The sequence below is a fragment of the Monodelphis domestica genome, chromosome 3 (genome assembly GCF_027887165.1).
Source record: "Monodelphis domestica isolate mMonDom1 chromosome 3, mMonDom1.pri, whole genome shotgun sequence".
Taxonomy (NCBI): domain Eukaryota; kingdom Metazoa; phylum Chordata; class Mammalia; order Didelphimorphia; family Didelphidae; genus Monodelphis; species Monodelphis domestica.
In genome coordinates this window covers 204,698,866-204,720,384 of record NC_077229.1, presented here as the reverse complement: position 1 = coordinate 204,720,384, position 21,519 = coordinate 204,698,866, and the positions used below count along the sequence as shown (strand labels likewise).

The 21,519-nt window shown below is 34.1% G+C and overlaps 1 protein-coding gene and 1 non-coding gene across 11 annotated transcripts in view; one reads left to right on the top strand and one right to left on the bottom strand.

Moving 5' to 3' along the window:
* Positions 1 to 442: 442 nt before the first annotated feature.
* MAK (male germ cell associated kinase) overlaps positions 443 to 21,519 on the top strand; it is a 68,143-nt gene continuing 47,066 nt past the window's right edge. For 4 of the 10 annotated variants that reach the window (XR_008917614.1, XM_056823416.1, XM_056823413.1 and 1 more), the window contains exons 1-4: positions 612 to 824; positions 15,790 to 16,112; positions 17,821 to 17,875; positions 20,922 to 21,043. Coding sequence is in view for 8 of the 10 variants with exons in the window: in XM_056823416.1 (XP_056679394.1) it covers positions 16,012 to 16,112; positions 17,821 to 17,875; positions 20,922 to 21,043 (278 nt within the window). In the remaining 2 variants the exon portion in view is untranslated. Of the gene's footprint in view, positions 825 to 9,369; positions 9,427 to 15,789; positions 16,113 to 17,820; positions 17,876 to 20,921; positions 21,044 to 21,519 lie in introns of those variants that run through there. The other 6 variants (XM_056823417.1, XM_056823414.1, XM_056823420.1 and 3 more) reach the window with 4 other exon arrangements.
* LOC130458637 (U6 spliceosomal RNA) lies at positions 7,154 to 7,259 on the bottom strand. Its single transcript, XR_008918047.1, has one exon. It is a non-coding gene; the product is annotated as a U6 spliceosomal RNA (small nuclear RNA).

Here is a 21,519-nt window from a genome sequence, read left to right as displayed (position 1 = left end):
CCTTCCCCAAAGAGAAAGCTTCTCCCTGAATAGAAACCTAGATAGTCTGGAGAATTATTAAATGGGAAATCCACTGATTCCTTAGATAAATATTTTGAGCACCAAACGTGTAAACAGTTATTTTACTATTGGATGCTCCGGGGAAATAAGAAACTGCTCGGACCATCTTTTTATCAATTTGATTGTGTCATTTGACTTTGTATAGAAATTAAACGTTGTTTTATATGGATTTTATATGGAAGGATGGTTCTCTCTGGGTTAATAAATGTTCATTGAATTGAATTAGTCTCTCTGAAGGGGTACGAACTTCAGCTTTGAGGTTCAAATACACCTGCTTGCCCTTAATGCCCACGTGATCTTGTTCTTCTCCCTCCACTCCCTTCAGGACCAATGAAGCGAGGAGCAACTAGAGTCTACTTTGGGGGAGACCGGAAGAAGCCACGCCTCCAACCTGCACCACCCATGGACCCGAACCAAGATGGCGGCAGGCGTTTCTGCTCCGGAAGCCAGAGCTCCGCCCCTTCCACCTGAGCCCCTCCCCCTCCGGTCTCGGACTGAGAGTGTGGGTGTGAGCGCCAGCTCCGGTGGTTTCCTAGGAGACGAAATACACACGACGCGGGGGCTTCACAAGGGAGTGAGCGAGGTAAGCGGGCGGCGCCGGCAGGTAATCCTGAGAGGGCCGCCGGGGCCCCGCCGCCGCCCTCCCGCCCTTCTCAGTCCAGCTCAGCTGGCCCTGCCCGGCCCGGCCCGGCCCGGGATGCCCCCCCGGCCCCCTGCCCGACCACGGCCAACCGCCGCTGCCGTGAGCCGGGGCCCAGACACCGGTGAGGGGGAGGTAGTTCTGTTTGGAGTTGTTGGGGGAGGGGGTGGTGATGAGGACCGGGGTCGCGGAGTGGGAAGGGGGAGGGCTCGAGGTTCAGGGAGATGGCCATGACTAGGGGGCGGGTGAGAGACTTTCCCTCTGTCTTCTTTTCCCGGAGCTGAAAGCCGGCACCTGTGGATGAGTTGTCAGGGTTCAAGGAGTCCCCGCCTCCTTGGTTCCCTCACCTCCCTAGCCTTGGACCTCGGGAAGATGTGCTCTCCTCTGCCTGCTTGGGCTTCTGGAGAAAATACTTGACTTGAGTAGAGAGGAACATTGAGGGGCCCCCCAAGTTAAATGCAGTATTCACTACTAAGAAAAAAAGGAAGATAGAAAAAGAAAGATTGGACAGAATATACAATAATATATCGATGCATGATTGCACCCCAGTTAATAGCGTGATTCTTAAATTGTAAGTTTTTTGAATGGTTAGAAAGTCCTTGCTTTTCAGCCTTCTACCTTAAATGGTTGCACACCCGCAACTCTACTCTCCCTTTCCCTACACCCACCTCTGTCCCCGGAGTAATGAGACTGCATGTGCTAGTAACTCGTGGTGCAGCTAATAGGAATAAGGTCTTTCGGTAATACGATTTTCCCTCGGCTTAATGATAATCGCTGGTGCAGTAAAGTGCTTCTAGGCAGCGAAGTCGTTATTGACGGAAGATGCAATATTTTCTATTAATAAAACTAGTTTACATATCTAGGAATTTAGAAGTGGGGTCAAATTCCTAGGAAGCATTCAGAAATATGGTTTAGTTAAATCAAATTAATTGCTAAAATGAAATTTTTTCTGTTATTTATAAAAGAAAAGCTGACTTTAAAAAATGATACTGGATAAAAATGTCCTCCAAGCCCTATATTAAAATGACTATTCATTTCCATGGGGCCAAACTCCTTACAAAGAAAAACAAAAATTTGAGGTTGCCTTTGGACTTAATAGGGCCATTAATATGTTTTTTGTTTTTTTTAAGAGCCCTACTTTATCTTCCATAATACAACTTTATCTTTCTCTATACGTTCTCTCCACTCTCGGGAGGCTAGTAGTCTCTCCTCTTTATTAAAATATGTCCTTAAGAAAGTATCCAAACATTTGTGCCTTAATAGAAATTTGATGTTTACTATCTCTGTGACCTTGGACTGCTGACAAAACCTCCCCAGCTCTGTTTCCTCATATGTAAAATGAGAGGATTGTACTTGATACTTACTCCAAGCTCTAGATTAGGGATTCTGTGAACTCAGGTTATCTATTACTTCTCTAGGGGGTAGTCCCATTTTAAACCATGTCTAGTTGAGGAATGAAAAGGTTTGTTTCTTGTTAACTACAAAGTCTGGAATAAATGAGAATCACATTTATCTATATACCAAATACAACACATTTACATAAAAACACATAGTATATGGGGGAAGGGAGAACAATGTGTGGGTATATTATGTATCTGTATAGGTATGTGTATATTTATATATGTTGGGTACATATTTCTGTATAGGTACATAAAATTTCTTTTTGGATTAGAACTTGTAGTTTCATCCATGCAGGGAACTCTTGTGCAGAAAAGACTCTTGTCCCTCCACCATATGGAAGAGTTCAGAATCTCTTCCAAATCTGAAATTCTGTAATTCTGTTACTGTGATTATAATCTTTCTACTATAACATATTGACTCTCTGAATTTTACTTTCTTCATCTGTGAAATGGGAAGAATAGTGCCTATACAGCTTACTTCAAAATATTCTCATAAGGGAAGTTTTTTAAACTTTAGAGTACTATAGAAATGCACATTATTGCTAATAATCATAATAACAGTTGTAGTTTTGCAAAAACAGTTCTAATTCAGTGTTATGTCCTCTCCCCCAGCAAAGCCCTAATTGATATTAGTATGATTTCTTACAAATAGCCTTTTTCTCATCTTTCCTTACCCTTCTTCCATTAAGATTGCTCAAAATGGGACCTCTTATATTCAGTTTGTGACTTCAGTTTAATTGGGAATAAAAGACACTTTCCATGATAAATAGTTTAAACATCTTCTAACTTCCTTAATCTAGAATCATCTTTGGACAAAAATAGTCTAACCTCTCCTAAGAGGGAAAAACTCTAATCTAGTTAATTAGTAAGAGAGGCAGCTTTACTGTAGGGGAAAGAATAATGAATCAGGAGTCACAATACCTGAGGTACCAAGAAGATAAGTTACTTGCCAGGGACATATAACTGGTTATATCAGAGATATGACCTGAAACCAAATCTCTCTGATTTCACTGTATGTGTGTTTACATATGCTTGTGTGTGGATATGTATCCTGCTTCATGTGAATAATGTGCACATGAATATGCTATTATGTTAATATGTGAGCATGTCTATGTCATGTGTTATATATCCATGTATTTTTATTATATATGTGATCATAAACATCAGGTGAGACGTAAAATAGGGAAGATGAATGGTTTATATCTTATATTTGGATGGAGAATCTATAGAACTTGTCCATCATATATATGGAGACAGATGGTACAAATGGATAAATGGGGTCCAGTATTAAACTAGATGAAAAGGACTTTTTGGAAATCACAAAGGCCCATTAATGACCCCACATTCCCCATGAAAAAAGGGCTTTTCCTTTTTATGCCAGCTTTCTATTTGTATTGTTGCATAGCACAGTAAAACATGGATTACAACTATAATTCAGAATTTATAATTTATAATTCATAGGTTGGGCATGGTCAAATCAGGGGATGACTGATGGATGGCCAGAGTGCTCTGTAGATATGCTTAGTATGTCAAAAGAAATCAAAGACTTTCAATAGTTGGAGGCCTTATGTGGAATTTACAGATTAGCATGACCTTTTTAAAACTATTTTTATCACCCTCCATTGCTTTTCTCTGCTTTATGAAGAAATATTTATTACAATTATCTATAATTTCTTGTAATATTTTGCAAATAAGTTCATATTCTAAATAGTGTTTATTTTGGCCACTATCTCTTTCTATTTGGCAAGTAAGTCAAGTATTTGCTGACTTGGAGATTTTTAGACTTTGATCTCTTGGTTATAGTGATTGACTTATATTTATTTAATTTCTGCAAAAAATTATAATTGTCTTAATGTCATTTCTGCTGTCCATTACTCAGTTATTATCCATTTCTTATTTATATACATCAGGATTAAGTTGTTTCCTTTGATTGCTCTTTCTTTTTTATCATTCAGCTTTTTATTCTAATATTTGTTCTAACAAGTGAGTGGTCTGATTATATGTAGACAATTGATTCATGGATGACTCTTATTCTTGTCTTTTAAAACATAGTTTTATTTTGGGGTGTGTTTTTTTAAGTGTTTGCCATGACCAATGCCTACTGATTGATTTATTCTTTAAAAAAAAAAAAGTATTCTGGGGGCAGTTGGTTGGCTCAGTAGATTGAGAGCCAGGCTAAGAGTCAGGAGGTCCTAGGTTCAAATTTGGCCTTGGACACTTCCCATCTGGGTGATCCTGGAAAAGTCACTTAACCCCAATTGCTTAGTCCTTACTGCTGTTTTGCCTTGGAATCAATATGTAGGTTGGATTCCAAGATGACTTCTTTTTTTCATCTTCCCAAGCTGTGTTTTCCCACATATTTCTTATATTTGTGTATTCTCTCTTTTTTATTGAAGTCCCTGAAAATCAAAGCATATATTGTTATAATTGGGATGGTCTTTTCAAGCTCTTCATGGTATTTTTCTCACCTTTTCATCCACTACAACTAATGTTGGTACACTATCGTTACTTTCTTAGTGGTCTTTTTGTAAATGCCTATAATGGAGCTTATACCATGAGATAACTAAAATGACCAAGGAAATAATTTTTTCTACTTCCTTTAAAGGGTGTATGATCCCTTTAAAGTCAGGTTTTCTAAATCTTTTCTTTGCAACTCCAACAAATACTTGTGAACCATCCTATTTAATTGAAACTTCCTTCTTTCTTCCTATTTAGTTTCTATCAAAAATTTCAGGATTGCTAGGATTCTGCTTGTCCAGCATTATGCATTATAAGTCGAGAAATTCACATTTAGAGTTCCAATAATCAAGTTCAAATTTATAGACAGATTAAAAACTGTGGAAGTTTTAGCACTCTTTTCCACCTTACTGCCACTATCCCTAAAGAAAGGAATGGAATACAAAGGACTAAAGGTTATTTTTTATTTTTCTCCATAAATTCACACTTTGAAGCTATAAGTAAAAAAATTTAAAGGCTTGGGATTTTTTTCCATTTTGATTGTGCCGTTTCCCTCTGTGTACAAATACATTTTCTTTAGTACATATTATAAATAGACAAATAATTGATGATTTTCTTTTTCAACAACAATGACATTTTTAAAACTCCTTTTGAAACTTTATTCATGGCATTACAAATAGCCTACAAATCACATCCAGTGAAAAGCTGAACATTTTAATATAATATCTGGTTGACATGTAAATTAATCTTTTTTGACCTCTAAATGACCACCATGTTAATCTTCTTTAATCCTATATAAATAGATTATGGACCTGAAAATAAGGCTTAGGTTTCCAATAGAATTTTCCTTCAAAGACATCTTACATAAGTAGAAGATAATGTAGTTGAAGGGAAGAAAAAAGGATATATATGTATTTTATATACTTTGTTAAATACATAGTTTATTTATATACACATCTTTGTATATAACAAAAAGTTGCTATATATATGTACATAAATATATATATCCTTTACAAATTTTGTTTATGTGTGTTATATACATATATATGGGTTAGAGAATATATGTGTATGTATACATATCAGGTGTGTATATTTGCATATACATACATATGTATGGTAATAGATAACTGAGGCTCCAAAGGAAAAAATCAAATCTTTAAAAGGCAGAGAAAATGAATTAAGGGATTAATGGAAGAGTTAAATAAATATTTGTTAGTTGGCTAATTGAGGAAAATTAGATTTGGATTGGTTAAATTCCTTTAAAATTATACTTAAATTATGTGGATATTGTGACTTTTATTAGGTTTTATAACAGTATATAAATATGAAAATGTTAATACAAATTAGTGCTACTCTGTTCTTAAAATTTGCAGAATTTATTTTCTTTGGTTAAAAGGGGCAGCTAACTATTATAATTAAATATCTTATATGCCATGGATAATGAACTATGTGTGCTTCATTTCCTTGATTTCAAATATAATATGCTATCTTAATTTAATAATATGAAGTTATGGATGTCTACCATACCAATTTAAATTACTTGACTTTGTATTATATGAAATTGTAGGTTTAAGTGCATAAAAGGAAATATCAACCAAATTACTTCATTATTAAAAGAAGGGAAGATATGAAATAGAGGATTTTTGTTCCCCTAGAAACATATTTATATAGTGATTTTTACAGGTTAGAGCAGTAGCATCAAATTAAAATAGAAACAGGGATACAAAATTGTACATAAATATCCCTTCCACTTGCATATTGACTTAGAAAACTAAATATTAACATTATGTTCTATTGTATTTTTATATCTTTTGTTAAATATTTACTTCTTCCATTTTAATGTGCTTCACCAGCACTACAGCCCATTTTTGATGCCTCTGGTATGGTGAGATCTTTCTGAAATATTTGCTTGGGACCCAGGATTTAAATTTATTATTTATAGTCTACTTAGAATGCAAAATCTCAGTGAATTGCACATATATTTGAAAATATTCGTATTATGATTATAATTAATAAAAAGGAATCTTTTTTCTGGTGAAACCTGAGAGGAAAAACTGTGAAAAATTTCTTAGTGAATTAGAGAGCTAGTTTAGGCCATGCTCAACTTGCAAATGTTTTATGTTTCAGAAGCTAATTTTTAAATGAGTTGTTTGGAACTCCAAATACATTTTCCTGTAGAAACAGTGTTATAAATTGTGGCTCCCAGCATAGCCCTTGAAAATCATATAACTGAAGTAATACAGTTAGTAGAACTTGTGATTCTCCAGGGCATGTAGGCAATGTGATTATGGCTAGAAAAGAGAAAGGAAACAAGGAAAAGAAACAAACATTAACCACTTTCTATGTGGCAGGCAATATGCTACAGTATAAAGATACAAATACAAGCAGAAAGACACCTGCCCTCAAAGATATTATAATTTTAATGGGGGAAGACCATACACAAAACAGAAATGAAAAAATGAGAGGGAGATGAAGATACCTGGTTAGGACATGATTTTGAATCTAGAGAAAGTTTGGATGAGAAGGCAGGCTGTTTGGGGGGGGGGGGGGGAAGGGGTTGGCTTTGTCACTGGCCATTGCATTGATCAGAATTGTTTAAAATATGGAATTATCCACAAGTTTTCATGCCATTTTCCCACAAAGACCTTGCTAATCTTTCTATATCATTCCAATTTTAGTTTAGGTGCTATCAAAATAAGCCCTTCTCCAGCCATTTTCCCACAGAACACGAAAGCAGAGCCTTGTTGTCATCCTCAGGATACTCTCCAACTTAGCAATGATTTCTCTAAAATATAGTACTCAGTCCTGAGAACAGTATTACAGATATGCCCTGACTAAGGCACAGTTTAATTATTGTTCTTCATGTAAATTATGCTTCTCTTAACAGCACAAGATTTCATTAACCTTCTTTGCTGCCATGTTACATACTGATTCAAGTTGAGCTTGCAGGCTATTAAAAACCTCAGATTCCTTTTTAGACAAACTTGCCTACCTACACCTCCCCATCTTATATTTGTGAAGTTGATTTTGGGAATCCCAGTGCAAGACTTTACATTTAACTCCATCAGTTAAGTTTCCTTTTGCTAGACACATGGCTGCTTAAGTTTGTTATCTTGATAATTATCTTGATATCCTCAAGTTTCCCTACCATGCAGGTGATGAAAATGTGTAAGATTGATTCTATTTACCTGGGAACCCAGAGTAACTTAAATAAACTATCTTTGGGACCTAGGAACTTGAAGATGCTGACAATTCTTGAGATAATAACACTGAATAAACCAAACTAGTCAGGAAAATCTGGGATAGGATATTTAGCTAACTTTAGGTCCCCCTTTCTACTGAACAGAGTATCCCTCTCTCTCTATTAACCTTGGGCCATAACTATAGGACACCTGTCCCTAAGAATTAGTAGGTCTTTGTATTACCTTAGGGTACAAAAAATACAAAAAAAAAAAAAAAAAACCTTAGGGCTGAATTTACCACATACTCTCATCTTGCTGTCTTATACCAAAAATATGTACCAAAGATGTCTTTGTTCCCCCCTTGCACCTGGCAATATGTCACCCTGGTTTTCTAGGAATTTTCTGCCCATACCACCCCAACTTTTGAGCTTTTGGTACTGAACCAATTTGTTTCATATGAGCATATATGTCCTTGCTTAATAAAGATTAACTTGATTTGAAAGGCATCATATATCTGTTATCTTCATATTCTGGGAAAGTGGAACAGAAGTCTCTAGGAGTCTCAGCACCCCATGGTGTTTACTACCTCTTGGGGGGGAAAAGCAAGAGCCAAGTGCTATAGAATTCATGCCTCAGTTTATTAGCTTCTAGTCTGAAAAAAAAATTTTAAATCTTGAATTAGTCTTCTAGTATAGCTAGTGTAATCCCTTCTAGTCCTGTGTCACCTGCACATTTGAAAAACATGACATCTATGCCTTTATGTAGGTCATTGGTAAAAAATGTTAAAAGGCATAAAATCCAACAGAGTTTCCTGTTTTAATTTAATAATAACCTTCTAAGTTTCTATTAGTAACTAAGTTTGGAGTCCAGTCATGCAAACAGTTCCAAAGATATGCCATTGCACTTCTACCTAATCCACTCCTTGCCATATTTCCTTGGGAATAGCATGTGAAACTTTATAAAACACTTTGCTATAATCTAGATTAACTCTTTCTACAACAATCCTCTGATCTCTCAGTCTAGAAGCTCTGTGAAAAGGTAAGTGCAGTTCTTCTAGAATATTCTTTTCTCAATCAAGCTAGCATGGCTCTTTGTGATCAATGCTTTCTTTTCTGGATGTTCAATTTAAGTCATTTCAATCATGTCCAACCCTCTGTGGTCACATTTGGAGTTTTCTTGGCAAAGATACTGGAGTTGTTTGCCATTTCCTTCTCTTGCTCATTTTAAAGAAGGGGAAACTGAGGCAAACAGGGTTAAGTGACTTGCCAAGGGTCACCTGAGGCCAGATATGAACTCAAGAAGATGAATCTTCCTGACTTTAATCTCCTCGACTTGACTTGATTCCTTGACTTTAATCTCAGCACTTTATCCATTGTGCCACCTAACCCCTGTGCATGTTCTTTGTGATAATAATTTCAGAATCTTACCAAAAACCAGTATCGGACTTTCTGACATATATACAGTTCATCCCATTTTTGAAAATTAGGAAATTTTACTGTCTCTAAAACTGCAGTACCTCTCTCATAGCATCTCGTTAGTATGTAATATATTTCTATAATATATCTCTCTCTTTTCATTTTAAGTATCACTGATCATTACCCAGGAATCATATTTGTCTTCTTTTTTTTAGTACTCTCGGATATATTTTAACTGCATCTGGTGACTTGAACTCATCAAAACCAAATAGGTATCCTTTATATTTCTATTTAGATGATTAATTCACTGTTAGCCATTTTTGTCCTCTTTTTCAGCCCAAATAGCACTCTCCTTTGCAGACATAACAGAAGCAAAATAAAAACTGACCAGCAATACCCTCTTTCTTTTGTTCATTATCATCTGAACAGTTAAAACAAACATTTTTATTCTTTATTTCTTATCAGTCTCAGATCATTCTGAGCCTTAGCATTCCTGATACTGTTATAGAACTTTTAGATTCCTCCTCTTAACTGTTCTTTTATCTTCTATACATGCATATGTGTATTTTAAATATGTGAATTTGCTGGTACATCCACATTGGTCATTTGTTTCTTTTGTATTTCATCCTTGAGAAATTCCCACTCTACCTTGGCTGACTTCTATAAAATTTTATTTCATGGATCCTTTCTTTCCTACCTCAGAACCCTTTAAAATATGTTACCCCCAAATTCAGGGTATTTGTTAGACAATGAGTTGCTTTCTTTTCCTCCCTTATCACAAATTCTAAGATAGAGTAGTCACTTCCTTTTAAAGTTCCTTTCATGTCCACCATAGTAAACAATTTCTCTTTTGTTGATGTGTCAGATACAGAATAGAATTTTCCTCTATTAAACTTTTGAAATTATAATTGAAGCAAATCAAGAAATTATTAGCCACTGCATTTGAGAGAAGAGGGAGAGAGAATATTAATTCCAAGCAGATGTTTAGAAAATTGAACTACTATCACTTATTATAGCATATCTTTGTGCCATGTTTGTGAACCACTTTCTTTTTCTCTTCAGATGTTCCGTAACTCACTTATCCCTCACTCTTTGGAGAAAAATTCCCTCTCAAGAAAAATTTTGCAAGGCAAAAATGTTTATGTAGCTTCTGGGGCACCTTGTCTTATACATGAGGCTCCCAGAAAAGCTAACCTAAGTTCCAGGTACCTTGTAGATCCACATCTACTTTTTAAAAACTAGCTCCCCTGCCTCCACCAACATATTTACTTTTTAAATATTTTTTTATATTTTTACTTTTTTATTAGTCAGCCAGAAGGAAAAAAATGATTCAGGGCAAAGGAATTTAGTAAGATAGCATGGCAATATATTTTAAATGATTTATATCATAGTAAAATAAATGAAAATCAAGATGTCTCTGAGGGTTTACCTCATACTTAGTAAATTGGCAAAGATGACAAAAGATGGGAATAATCAGTTTTAGAGGGGCTCTAGAAAAAAGGAGGAATATTGATACACTTAGTAGAGTTGTGAAATCGATGCAACTATTCTGAGTTCTTACATTTTGACCCAAATATCCTAGTATTAGGCATAGACTTCAAGAATACCAAAGGCAGAAGGAATGGTTTCAAATACCCCAAAATGTATGAGTGTTGAGTTGTTACAAAAAGCCTGATAGAAATCAATAGAGTACTACTTAAACTGAAAACTTCTAGAAAATTACCACTTTTATTGATCTCTTTCTAAACCATTTGTGTTGGTTTTAAAATAAAATAAACAGGTGAGGTAAAAACCAAATAAATATGAGGTATAATGGAGGCTTCTTGCCATACTGGACAGTATTAGGTGTATAGGCATTCTATAAGCCAAACTGATCTACTTACTAATCATCATGCACAACATCCCAACTCCTATTTCTTTGCCTTTGCACAGTCTGTCTTCCATTCCTGAAATGCTCTCCTTCCTCACTTCCGCCTTTTGAGATTCTAAGCTTCCTTTAAGGTTCAGGTCAAGTGTCACATCCTTCTTGAGATAAATCCTTTTTTTTTTTTTTAAACCTTTACCTTCCATCTTGGAGTCAATACTGTGTATTGCTCCAAGGCAGAAGAATGGTAAGGGCTAGGCAATGGGGGTTAAGTGACTTACCCAGGGTCACACATCTGGGAAGTGTCTGAGCCAGATTTGAACCTAGGACCTCTCCTCTCTAGGCCTGACTCTCAACCCACTGAGCTACCCAGCTGCCCCCTTGAGATCAATCCTGATCCCCTTCAGTTGCTAGTATTAGTGTTCTCCACCCATACTTACTTTATGTTCACTTCATATAGACTTGGTAATCCATGCACATTATTTCCTACACTAGAATGTAAACTGGCAGAAGGGACTATATTCTTTTTGTCTTTTTATTCCCAGGACCTAGTTCAGTATTGGCACAAGTATGTAATAAAAGCTTGTTGAATGAAGGAATAAGTCAATATGCTATAATAATAAAACCCTATGCCAAACTCTGCAGCATGATTATTTTTTTAAATACCCTCTCACATTCTATCATCTTCTTGCTTATAGTAAAAGATCAATTTAATTTAAGTTGCCATCCTATAGTTGGTTACATTCTCTCTATTGTATTTATATCAATTCATATATATGTGTGTATCTGTTTTTAATGCCAAACTCTTCAATGTGTTTTTTAATTTTTATTAATGTTGTTGGTTACATTAAGATTTCCAGATATCACACACCCCTCTCTTCCCTCCCCATATCATAGAATGCATCACCTGACAAAAACTATGTGTATATAAATGATGTCTTTTGTGTTTCTCTTTAACAGTTCTTTCTCTGGAGGTAGACATTCATACATTATTCTTCAAATATTAATTCTGTAACTGTATGTAATCTCTTGCTTCTATTCTTCATAATTTCATATAGATCTTTTCAAGTTTTAAGAAAATCAACATGCCTATCTTTTCTTATGGCACAACTGTAATACATCACAATCATATGCTACAACTTGTTCAGCTGTTTTCTAGTTGAGAGACATCCCCTCAATTTCCAGTTCTTTGCCACCACAAAGAAAGCTACAATATTTTGGAACATATAGGTTCTTTTTCTTCTCTTATTGCTCTTACTAGCAATTCTAAAGCAATGTTAAATGATATTCGTGATTATGGGCATCCTTGTTTCACTCCTGTTCTCACTGGGAAGGCTTTTAGCTTATCCCTTTTACAAATAAAATAATGCTTGCTGATGGTATTAGTTAGATGCTTTTTGTGATTTCAAGAAAAAAATTCATTTTTACCTGTGCTTTTTATTTTTGGTAAGAATGAGTGTTATATTTTTTCAAAATTTTTTTCCACATTGATTGATCTAATTCTATGATTTTTGTTTCATAATTTCCCTTATATTAAACCTCTGCATTTCTGATATAAATTGTATTTGGTCATAATGTATAATCTTCGTAATTTATTGTTGTTGTTTCCTAGCTAGTATTTTATTTAGGACTTTTACATCCATATTCATTAATTACATTTGTTCATAATTTTCTTTGTTTTTTGCTCTTCCTGGTTTAGATATCAGCACCATATTTGTTTCATAAAAAGAGTTTGGTAGGATGCCTTCTTTACCCATTATTTCAAGTAATTTATTTAATATTGGAATTAGTTGATATACAGTTAGATCAAATGTTGGTAGAATTCACTCTAAAACCATGTGCTCCTGATGCTGTTTTCTTAGGAAGTTCATTTATGGCCTATTCAATTTGTTTTCCTAAAATGGGTTTTTTTAGATATTCTATTACTCCTCTGATAACCTAGACATTTTATATATTTGTAGATATTCTCCAATTTCATTTACATTGTTAAATTTGTTGGCTTACAATTGAGCAAAATAACTTCTAATAATTGCTTTGATTTTATCTTAATTGGTGGTATTTTCCATTTTTAATGCTTGTGATTTGTTTTTTTTCTCTTTTAAAAATCATATTAAGTAATGGTTTATCTGTTTTGTTGATATTTTTCCATGAAACAACTCCTAGCTTTATTTATTAATTCAATGATTTTGTTACATTCAGCTTTATTGATCTTCCTTTTGATTTTTAGAGTTTCCAATTTGGTATTTAGTTGGGGATATTTAATTTGTTCTTTTTCTAGATTTTAAAATTATATTCCCAATTCCTGTATCTGTTCTTTCATATTGATATGAGCATTTAGAGTTTCAAAAGTTGTTCTAATTGCTGCCTTTGATGTGTCTTTTAGGTTTTGATAATAAAATCTCATTTTTATTTAATAAAATTTCTCATTATTATTCTCTTTAATAAAATTGCTTATTTTTTCTATGACTTGTCCTTGAACCCACTTATTCTTTAAGATTAAGTTATTTAGTCCCCAATGAATTTTTACCTGTTTCTGTGGTCTCTTACGATATTTTTTTGGCTTTTAGTCTGAAAAGGATGCATTTAATATTTCCACTTTTCTGCATTTAACTATAAGGTTTTTATGCCCTACTATATGATAAATTTTTGTAGAAATGCTATGTACCACTGAGAAGATATACACCTTTCTATTCCCACTCAATTCTTGCCATATATAAATCATATTTAGCTTATCTAAGATTCTATTTATCTCCTTGGTTTCTTATTTACTTTTTGGTTAGATTTATCTAGTTCTGAGAAGAGAAGGTTGAAATCCTCCACCATTATTGTTTTGTCATCTATTTCTACCTGTAACTCATTTAGTTTTTCCTTTTAAAAATTAGATGCTGTAACATTTGGTATATATAGGTTTGACACTGACAATGCCTCATTATCTATGATATATTTTAACATAATATAGTTTTCCTATTTATCTCTTTTAATTAAAGCTATTTTAGTTTTAAATTTGTAAGACATCATGATTGCTATCCCTGCTTTCTTTATATCAGACATAGTGTATTCTGCTCAGTACCCTGTTTTTACTCTGTGTCTCTCATTTTTAATGTTCTTTGTAAATAACATATTGTTGAGTTTTGTTGAAGTTGCAAAGTCTTGTATTAGCCTGTAGCATCAGAGTATTCAAATTATTTTTTTTCTGGTTGCTTGTATTTTCTCCTTAATCTGGGAGCTATGGAACTTAGCACTGATGTTACTGTGCATTTTCATCTTGGAATTTTTTTACAGTGCTAATCAGTGGTTTCTTTAAATTTCTGTTTTACTCTTTAGTTCTAAAACTTTGAAGAAATTTTCCATAATTTCTTGGTGTATATAGTGTCTAAACTTTTTCGATCAAAGCTTTCCAGTAGTCTGACAATTCTTATATTGTCACTCTTTGATCTATTTTCCAGATTATTTGTTTTTGTAATAAGATATTTGTTATCTCTTGTTGCCTTGATGTCATTAAATTCCTCTTTCCCAATTCTAATTTTTAATGAATTATTTTCTTGGGTGAGTTTTGGGATCTCTTTTTCTAATTGACTTGACTGACATTTCTTTTATTTGATCTTTCTTTCATAATTTTCTTGCATTGAGCATATCTTTTTTCCCCTAATTTTTCCTGTACCTCTCTCATTTGGCTTTTAAAGTCTTTTTAAGCTTTCCCAAAAACTCTTTTGGGGGCATATGGCCATTTGACATTTTTTTTTTGATGTTGTAGAAGTAAGTAAATGTTTTAACATCATTGTCCTCTGAATTTAGACCTTGGTTTTCTTTGTTCTCATAGTAGCTATCTATGACTGGGTTCTTTCTCTTCTGCTTATTTATTGTGGTGGAGGGGGTCATATTTTGTTTAATTCCCTCTCACATTCTAGCATCTTCCTTATATTAAAAGAGCAATTTAATTTCATTTTAAGCGTCACCATCCATGTAGGGTTTTGGCCATATTTTCTCTATAATATATATATATATATTAATTCATCTAATGTATTTTATGTCTTTGCATATTATAAATGCATAATTAAGTAGAATCATAGGATAATAGATAGCCCTAGAGCTGGAAGAAACCATAGAGCTCATATAGTCCAACACTATCATTTTATAGATGAAGACATTAAAGCCCAGAAGATTTAGCAATTATTTAATATGATTCAACAATTAAAGTATTTTAAAAATATTCTTAGCTGTTTTAAAATTCTAATATTTGAAGTTAAAAACTATATTGAACATTCAATATAAATATATCACATAAACCTGATTGTATAATATATAGTACCAACACAGACTTTTTTTTGATAGTACATATTTTTGATAGTACATTTTGAAGAAATATGCAATATATGCTTCATCTCACATATAATTTATTGTCAAAACTTCACAACCTTTTTTCTGGGTGTATATTATACCATTTGACAAAAACTATCAGCTGAAATTCCACATGTAGCTCTTAGGGTACCTTCTCTTATATGTTACTACAGATTCATTGTACTTTGTAGGCTGCACAAATCTTATAATTTTTAAATGCTGAGATGATTATCTAAAACAAAAAATCTTAGCCCATAATCAGTTAATCATTATATATATATGTATATATATATGTGTATATATATACATAGTTAAGCTCTTATTGACAATATGATATGTTCCAGAGTGGCAATATATTATTTTGTGAAAGGTCACAATGAATCATCTCATGTAAAAAAAACTCAACTTGTTTTTTGTTTTGCTTTTTTTAAAGGATGTGAATAAGAATGGACACATTATTTATTTGCCAGATTCTTTATTCCTGGATCTCATGAACCTATAACCTTGCGGAAGACTGTATATTAAATGATGATACACCAGTCACAAATCTTAACAACGTTTTGAAGGAAAAGATTTTTTTTAAAGAAGCATACAAGTTTCTTCTCTACAAGTAAACAATTTAATTTCATAATTTTGGCTACATCCATTTTCCAAAATGAACCGATATACAACTATGAGACAACTAGGAGATGGCACCTATGGGAGTGTACTTATGGGAAAAAGCAATGAATCTGGAGAGCTGGTGGCTATCAAAAGGTAGGATTTTTGTGATATTATTAGTTTTTGGAACAAATTCTTAGTTTACTGTTAGTTTGAGATTTCATGGAGCCTACAGTTTTTTGGGATTGAAGGTACATGAACCCAAAGAGGTATATAGTATAGCTCAAGGTAAGGAGTAAAGGAAAAAGGAAAGAGCTAAAAAAGAATTGTGGAAATATTTGAGTGGTGAGAGAAGAGTACTAATATCTGGGGAGAGCAGGAAAGTACTCACATAGGAGTTAGCATGAAGTAAAGAAGAAAAACATTCGTAAGGGTGGAAATGAGGAAGTACATTCTATGCACTGGGCATATGGCTTGTGCAAATTCACATAGGCAGAGGAGATGGCACATCACATTTGAGGGGACAGCAAATAATTGAGTTGCCTAAAACATAGAGCAAGAGAAAGGGAATAATATGAAGTGAGGCTGAAAGGCAGAAGATTGTGGAGGGCCTTAAGTTCTAGGCTAAGGAATGTATATTTCATCTTTGAAGTAATAAAAGATTTTTGAGCAGGAGAATGTCAAGGTCAGGGTTGAGCAGGAAGAAGGTCAAATGACAGGTTTAGAATAGACTGACTTCTGACATACCTTCCTCCCTGAAGTTCTAGCATCTCCTCTTCATTTGACAATGAAAGGTTTGAAAATCCAGGAAGAAACCTAAGAGAAACTTAACAATCTTCTTGACTGACATGAAGGCTCCTTCTTCTGCCTTCCCCTACCTGAAGTATTTCTCCTTCACCACAGCTCTTCTCTGGGTCAGCCTGCTGACCTATATGCCTTACAGGGCTCACATCTCACAGAACTGTCCACCACTTTTAACCCAGTTATTTTTCCATCACCGGAGCTCTAACCATGGAAAAATTTGGTATAATCCTGCTTGAAGTGCCACTCAAAGGTCCAGGCCTTTTGAAGCAACTGATTCTTCAATTGTCTAGAAGCTATGCTTCCCTTTCTCAATCAAGCAAAGTATGTTGCAAGCTGGATTTAGAAATTTCACTGCAATTGTCACTAAAAGAGATGGGCTTGTTGACCCTAGGGCCCCCTCTTCTTCTCAATGCTTAGATTCTACCAGCTCTCATTCCACACACACCCCCCACCTCCAATCCAGAGTAGAAATCTAGCTCCTCTCCTAGTTAGAGTAGGAATCTCCTGCCCACTGAATATATCTGGCTATGGATCCACACTCCTCCAAGGCTCTCCTCCCACACTCCTTTTTCAGAGGAGTAAAAGCATATTCAGAATTCCTTTAAATTTCTGTTGGGGGGATATTGCAGCTGGGTGGTTCAGTGGATTGAGAGTCAGGGCTAGAGATGGGAGGTCCTAGGTTCAAATTTGATCTCAGACACTTCCTAGCTGTATGGCCCTGGGCAAGTCATTTAAAACCCCCATTGCCTAGCCCTTCCCACTCTTCTGCCTTGGAACTAATACAATTCTAAGACAGAAGGTAAGGGTTTAAAAAAAAAATAAATTATAAATTTCTCTTTGGACAGATCTACTCCCTAGAGTAAGGCCCTGGTCACCCAGGTTATGGTTATGAATTAAACTTATTAGGGTCATAAAGGGATTCACAGAGTAAAGAGAATTATTAGCTATTAATTAAAAAATTGAAATTAACTTTTTTCTCACCTTAGTAGCACAATAAGAAAACTAAGGTTTTCCAACAATGATAACAATATATACTAAATCTTTCCTTATATATTTTCAGGATGAAAAGGAAGTTTTATTCTTGGGATGAATGCATGAACTTGAGAGAAGTTAAGGTAAAACTGTAGAGTACCCCAGAAATTCATGTATTCTTGTCCTCTGTCCCCATGAAAGGATATATTGATATAATCTACATGTTTGTTTATTTCAATCTTTTTTTTAACTTTCAACTGCAACTGTTTTTTATTTATTTTTTTCCAAATTGAATTTTCCCCAAAATGACATATAATGCTTATATTATTCTTAAAGATTTTCTAAAAAAAATAGATTATGCAAATTTCCTGGGTCATCCTTTTTAGTGGTGACAGCTCTTTTCTTGAACCTAAGATTTTTCTTGATATAACTCAAACCATTTTTTAAAGTTTTCTGATCTATGGAGTTAGAAACAAATTAACCTCCTTTTTGGTTATTATTATAATAAATGCCACTTTCCTTCACTTTTAGTTATTCAACAAACTAAGCAAATCCCGTGTACAAGGTACTGGGCCAGGCAAGGTGATTCAGAGGAAGAAATGTATAGGCCCTGCCTTCAGAGAGCTTACAGTCTAATAAGGGTCATGCAACACATCAAAATAAATGCTAATAAAGGTAGAATAGTACAGGGTTAAAGGAGAGGTTATCTAGGATAAATCTAGGATAAATGTAGGACAATCTGAGGAGGAGAAATTACTTGAGTGGGGAGGATCAGGAAATACTTTATGGAGTGGATGGCACCAGAGGGAACCTTTAAAGAAGAGAAAAATTTCAACAGGGAGAATTGAAGAATATATTCATTCCAGGCATGGAGATTAGCCTCTCAGTTCTTGAAGGTTATATGCCAATGGACAAAGCCTCTCAAAGTATACCTTTTGACAAGATAAAAGCTCTGACAGGTTGTCTTATACAGGAAAATGTTTGAGTACTCTCCCATTGACAGACTGTCTATGATGTCTAAGGACCAGTCTAAGTATGGAAGATATGTTCACCAGTAGGGCGGCCATCTTGTTCTTAAATTCTTTGGCCAGAGTAACTCAGACGACAAAAATAAACTATGGCCCTTAGTTCTATGCATGCTTCTTCTGCTTCTACAGTTTCAAGGTAGATTGCAGGTGGAGTGATAGTTAGCCGAATTTTAGTTCAGATACTTGCCAGATTGTGACCCTGGTATCAAAACCTGAAAACGCATATTTCAGTTTTCTAACCTTTCTAAAATATTTATGAGAATGATCTATACATATATAAAGGTATCTATGAAGAAAATCTGAGAAGAAAAAAGATAGACTTCTGCAAACAATTTTTGTACATCTTTACAGTCATATAAGTGGGTTGATGGAAGGTACAAAGAATACAGCTATTTATTGATTACAAAACAGTCTTTAAATTGTGAGAATAATATTCAGCCTTAACAAAAATGTCTTTCACACATACATTATTAACATAAAGTTCCTAAATGAATAGAATGATAAGCTTCAGAAGTCTTCTGTTAATATCAAATGAGGCATTAAATTGAAAGATATACATTTGCTAATGTATTTATTGGAGAGGATTTTCTATGAAGGATCCAAATAGAAAAAATTCCCCAAAGATAGTACATCCTCCAGATGTTCCTGTTTACAGATGATTTTATTTTGATTTTATCAAGGCCTAAAACATAACTGGCCCTCCTCAGCAATCTTCATATTTACTCAAAGGAGATGAACCTGAAAATATCTATAGGAAAAACTATGTGGAGGAAAAGTACCTCTTGTCCAGATGGTAGCATGCATTTGAGATTGCCAGTCAGGAAGACTTAAGGCGAGACACTGTTTCCTTATTGGTTTTATGTGCTCTGCATGTAACACAGCATCTCATATATAGGCATTTTTTGATAGTTTGATTAATTAAAAGACCTGGTTTCAAATCCTGCTTCAGATACTTACTAGCAATGTGAACCTTTTCAAATTAACATTTCTAAACCTCAGTTTCTTTTTTTAAATGTTATTTATTTAATTTAGAATACTTTTCCATGGTTCCATGATTCATGTTCCTTCCCTCCCTTCCTCCCTTCCCCCTCCTGTAGCCAATGAGCAATTCCACTGGGTTTTACATGTATCATTGAATAATGTAGGATTTTATTTATTTTTTATTAGAACCTCAGTTTCTTGTCCATAGCACAAGAATAATATTAATACCTACCTCACAGAGGATAAGACAAATATATAAATATTGTTTTTTCACACCTTTCAGTTAACTCCAAGACTGTGAAGGTTTAAGTTGTGGTAGAAAATTGAAAAAAAAAATCTTATTTCCTTCTCATATTTATATCAAGGATATCCTTGATAGATGTATACATTATTCTCAAAAAGATTTTATAAAGACAAGAAAGCAGAAATTTAATTTGATAGTTTAGATGTCCAGGATCTTCCAACTAGTATTTTGACATACTGAAGCTTTATGTCATCTTTTTTACTATAAAGTATTTAAGAAAACTGTCGTGTTCAACTTTTTTTTTTTTAAACCCCTACCTTCCGTCTTGGAGTCAATACTGGCTCCAAGGCAGAAGAGTGATAAGGGCTAGGCAATGGGGGTCAAGTGACTTGCCCAGGGTCACACAGCTGGGAAGTGTCTTCGTGTTCAACTTTTTGAGAAAATAAGTAATTTGTTAAATTATATGTGTGTTTGTGAAAGTCTTTATGTTTTATATCTAAGAAATAGATATTTTTGCATTTTTATACATAGCAAAATATTTTCATATTTTCAGAAATAGTAACATTTTCCACTTATGTAACAACTTGCCAATAGTGTCTATGAATTAGAGAACCTGAGTTCAAATCACACACTTGCCACTGACTTAATTGTGCAACCTTTGGCAACTAGCTTATTTCCTCATTTGTAAAAAGTAGTACGACTTAAAAGGCCTCTTCCAACTCTATTTCTTTATCTGTGATCCCAAGATTAAAAGACTTATAATTGTCAAAGATTATAAACAATGTAGATCTGAAAATATTATCTAGGAATGCACAAATGAATAAAAATGTGATGAACTGGTTATTAGAAATGGTTCAGATGAGATCTTGTTACTTTTTATGACACTACTATGAAAATAATTATTGTATTTTTAAATTCATATATTTTGATTTGTAGTCACTAAAGAAACTCAATCATGCCAATGTGATTAAATTGAAAGAAGTTATCAGAGAAAATGACCACCTTTATTTTGTGTTTGAATACATGAAGGAAAACCTCTATCAGTTAATGAAGGACAGGTATGTCTCCATTTTAGGGTGTATCTACAATCATGTAAATTGTTCTCCATCATCTACACTATTTTTTACTTTAATTTCATGGATGTATTAAATAGTAACTTTCATGAATTATTAAATACTTACTTTCATGAAGGTATTTAATATTTTCAGCTTTCATGGACTAAAAGGTAAAGGACCCATATGTACAAAAATACTTGTAAGCAGCTCTTTTTATGATAGCAAAGAATTGGAATTTGAGGGGACATCTGTCAATTAGGGAATGGCAGAGCAAGGTATAGTATATGAATATGATAAAATACTATTCTGCAATTAGAAACGATGAAGGGGATGGTTTCAGAAAAACCAAGGAAGACCTATATGAATGGATGCAAAACAAAGTAAACAAAACCAGGAAAACCAATTAGTGATAGTAATATTATAAAGATAAGCAACTTTGAAAAACTTAATTTGATCAACACAGTGACCCACCCCAATTC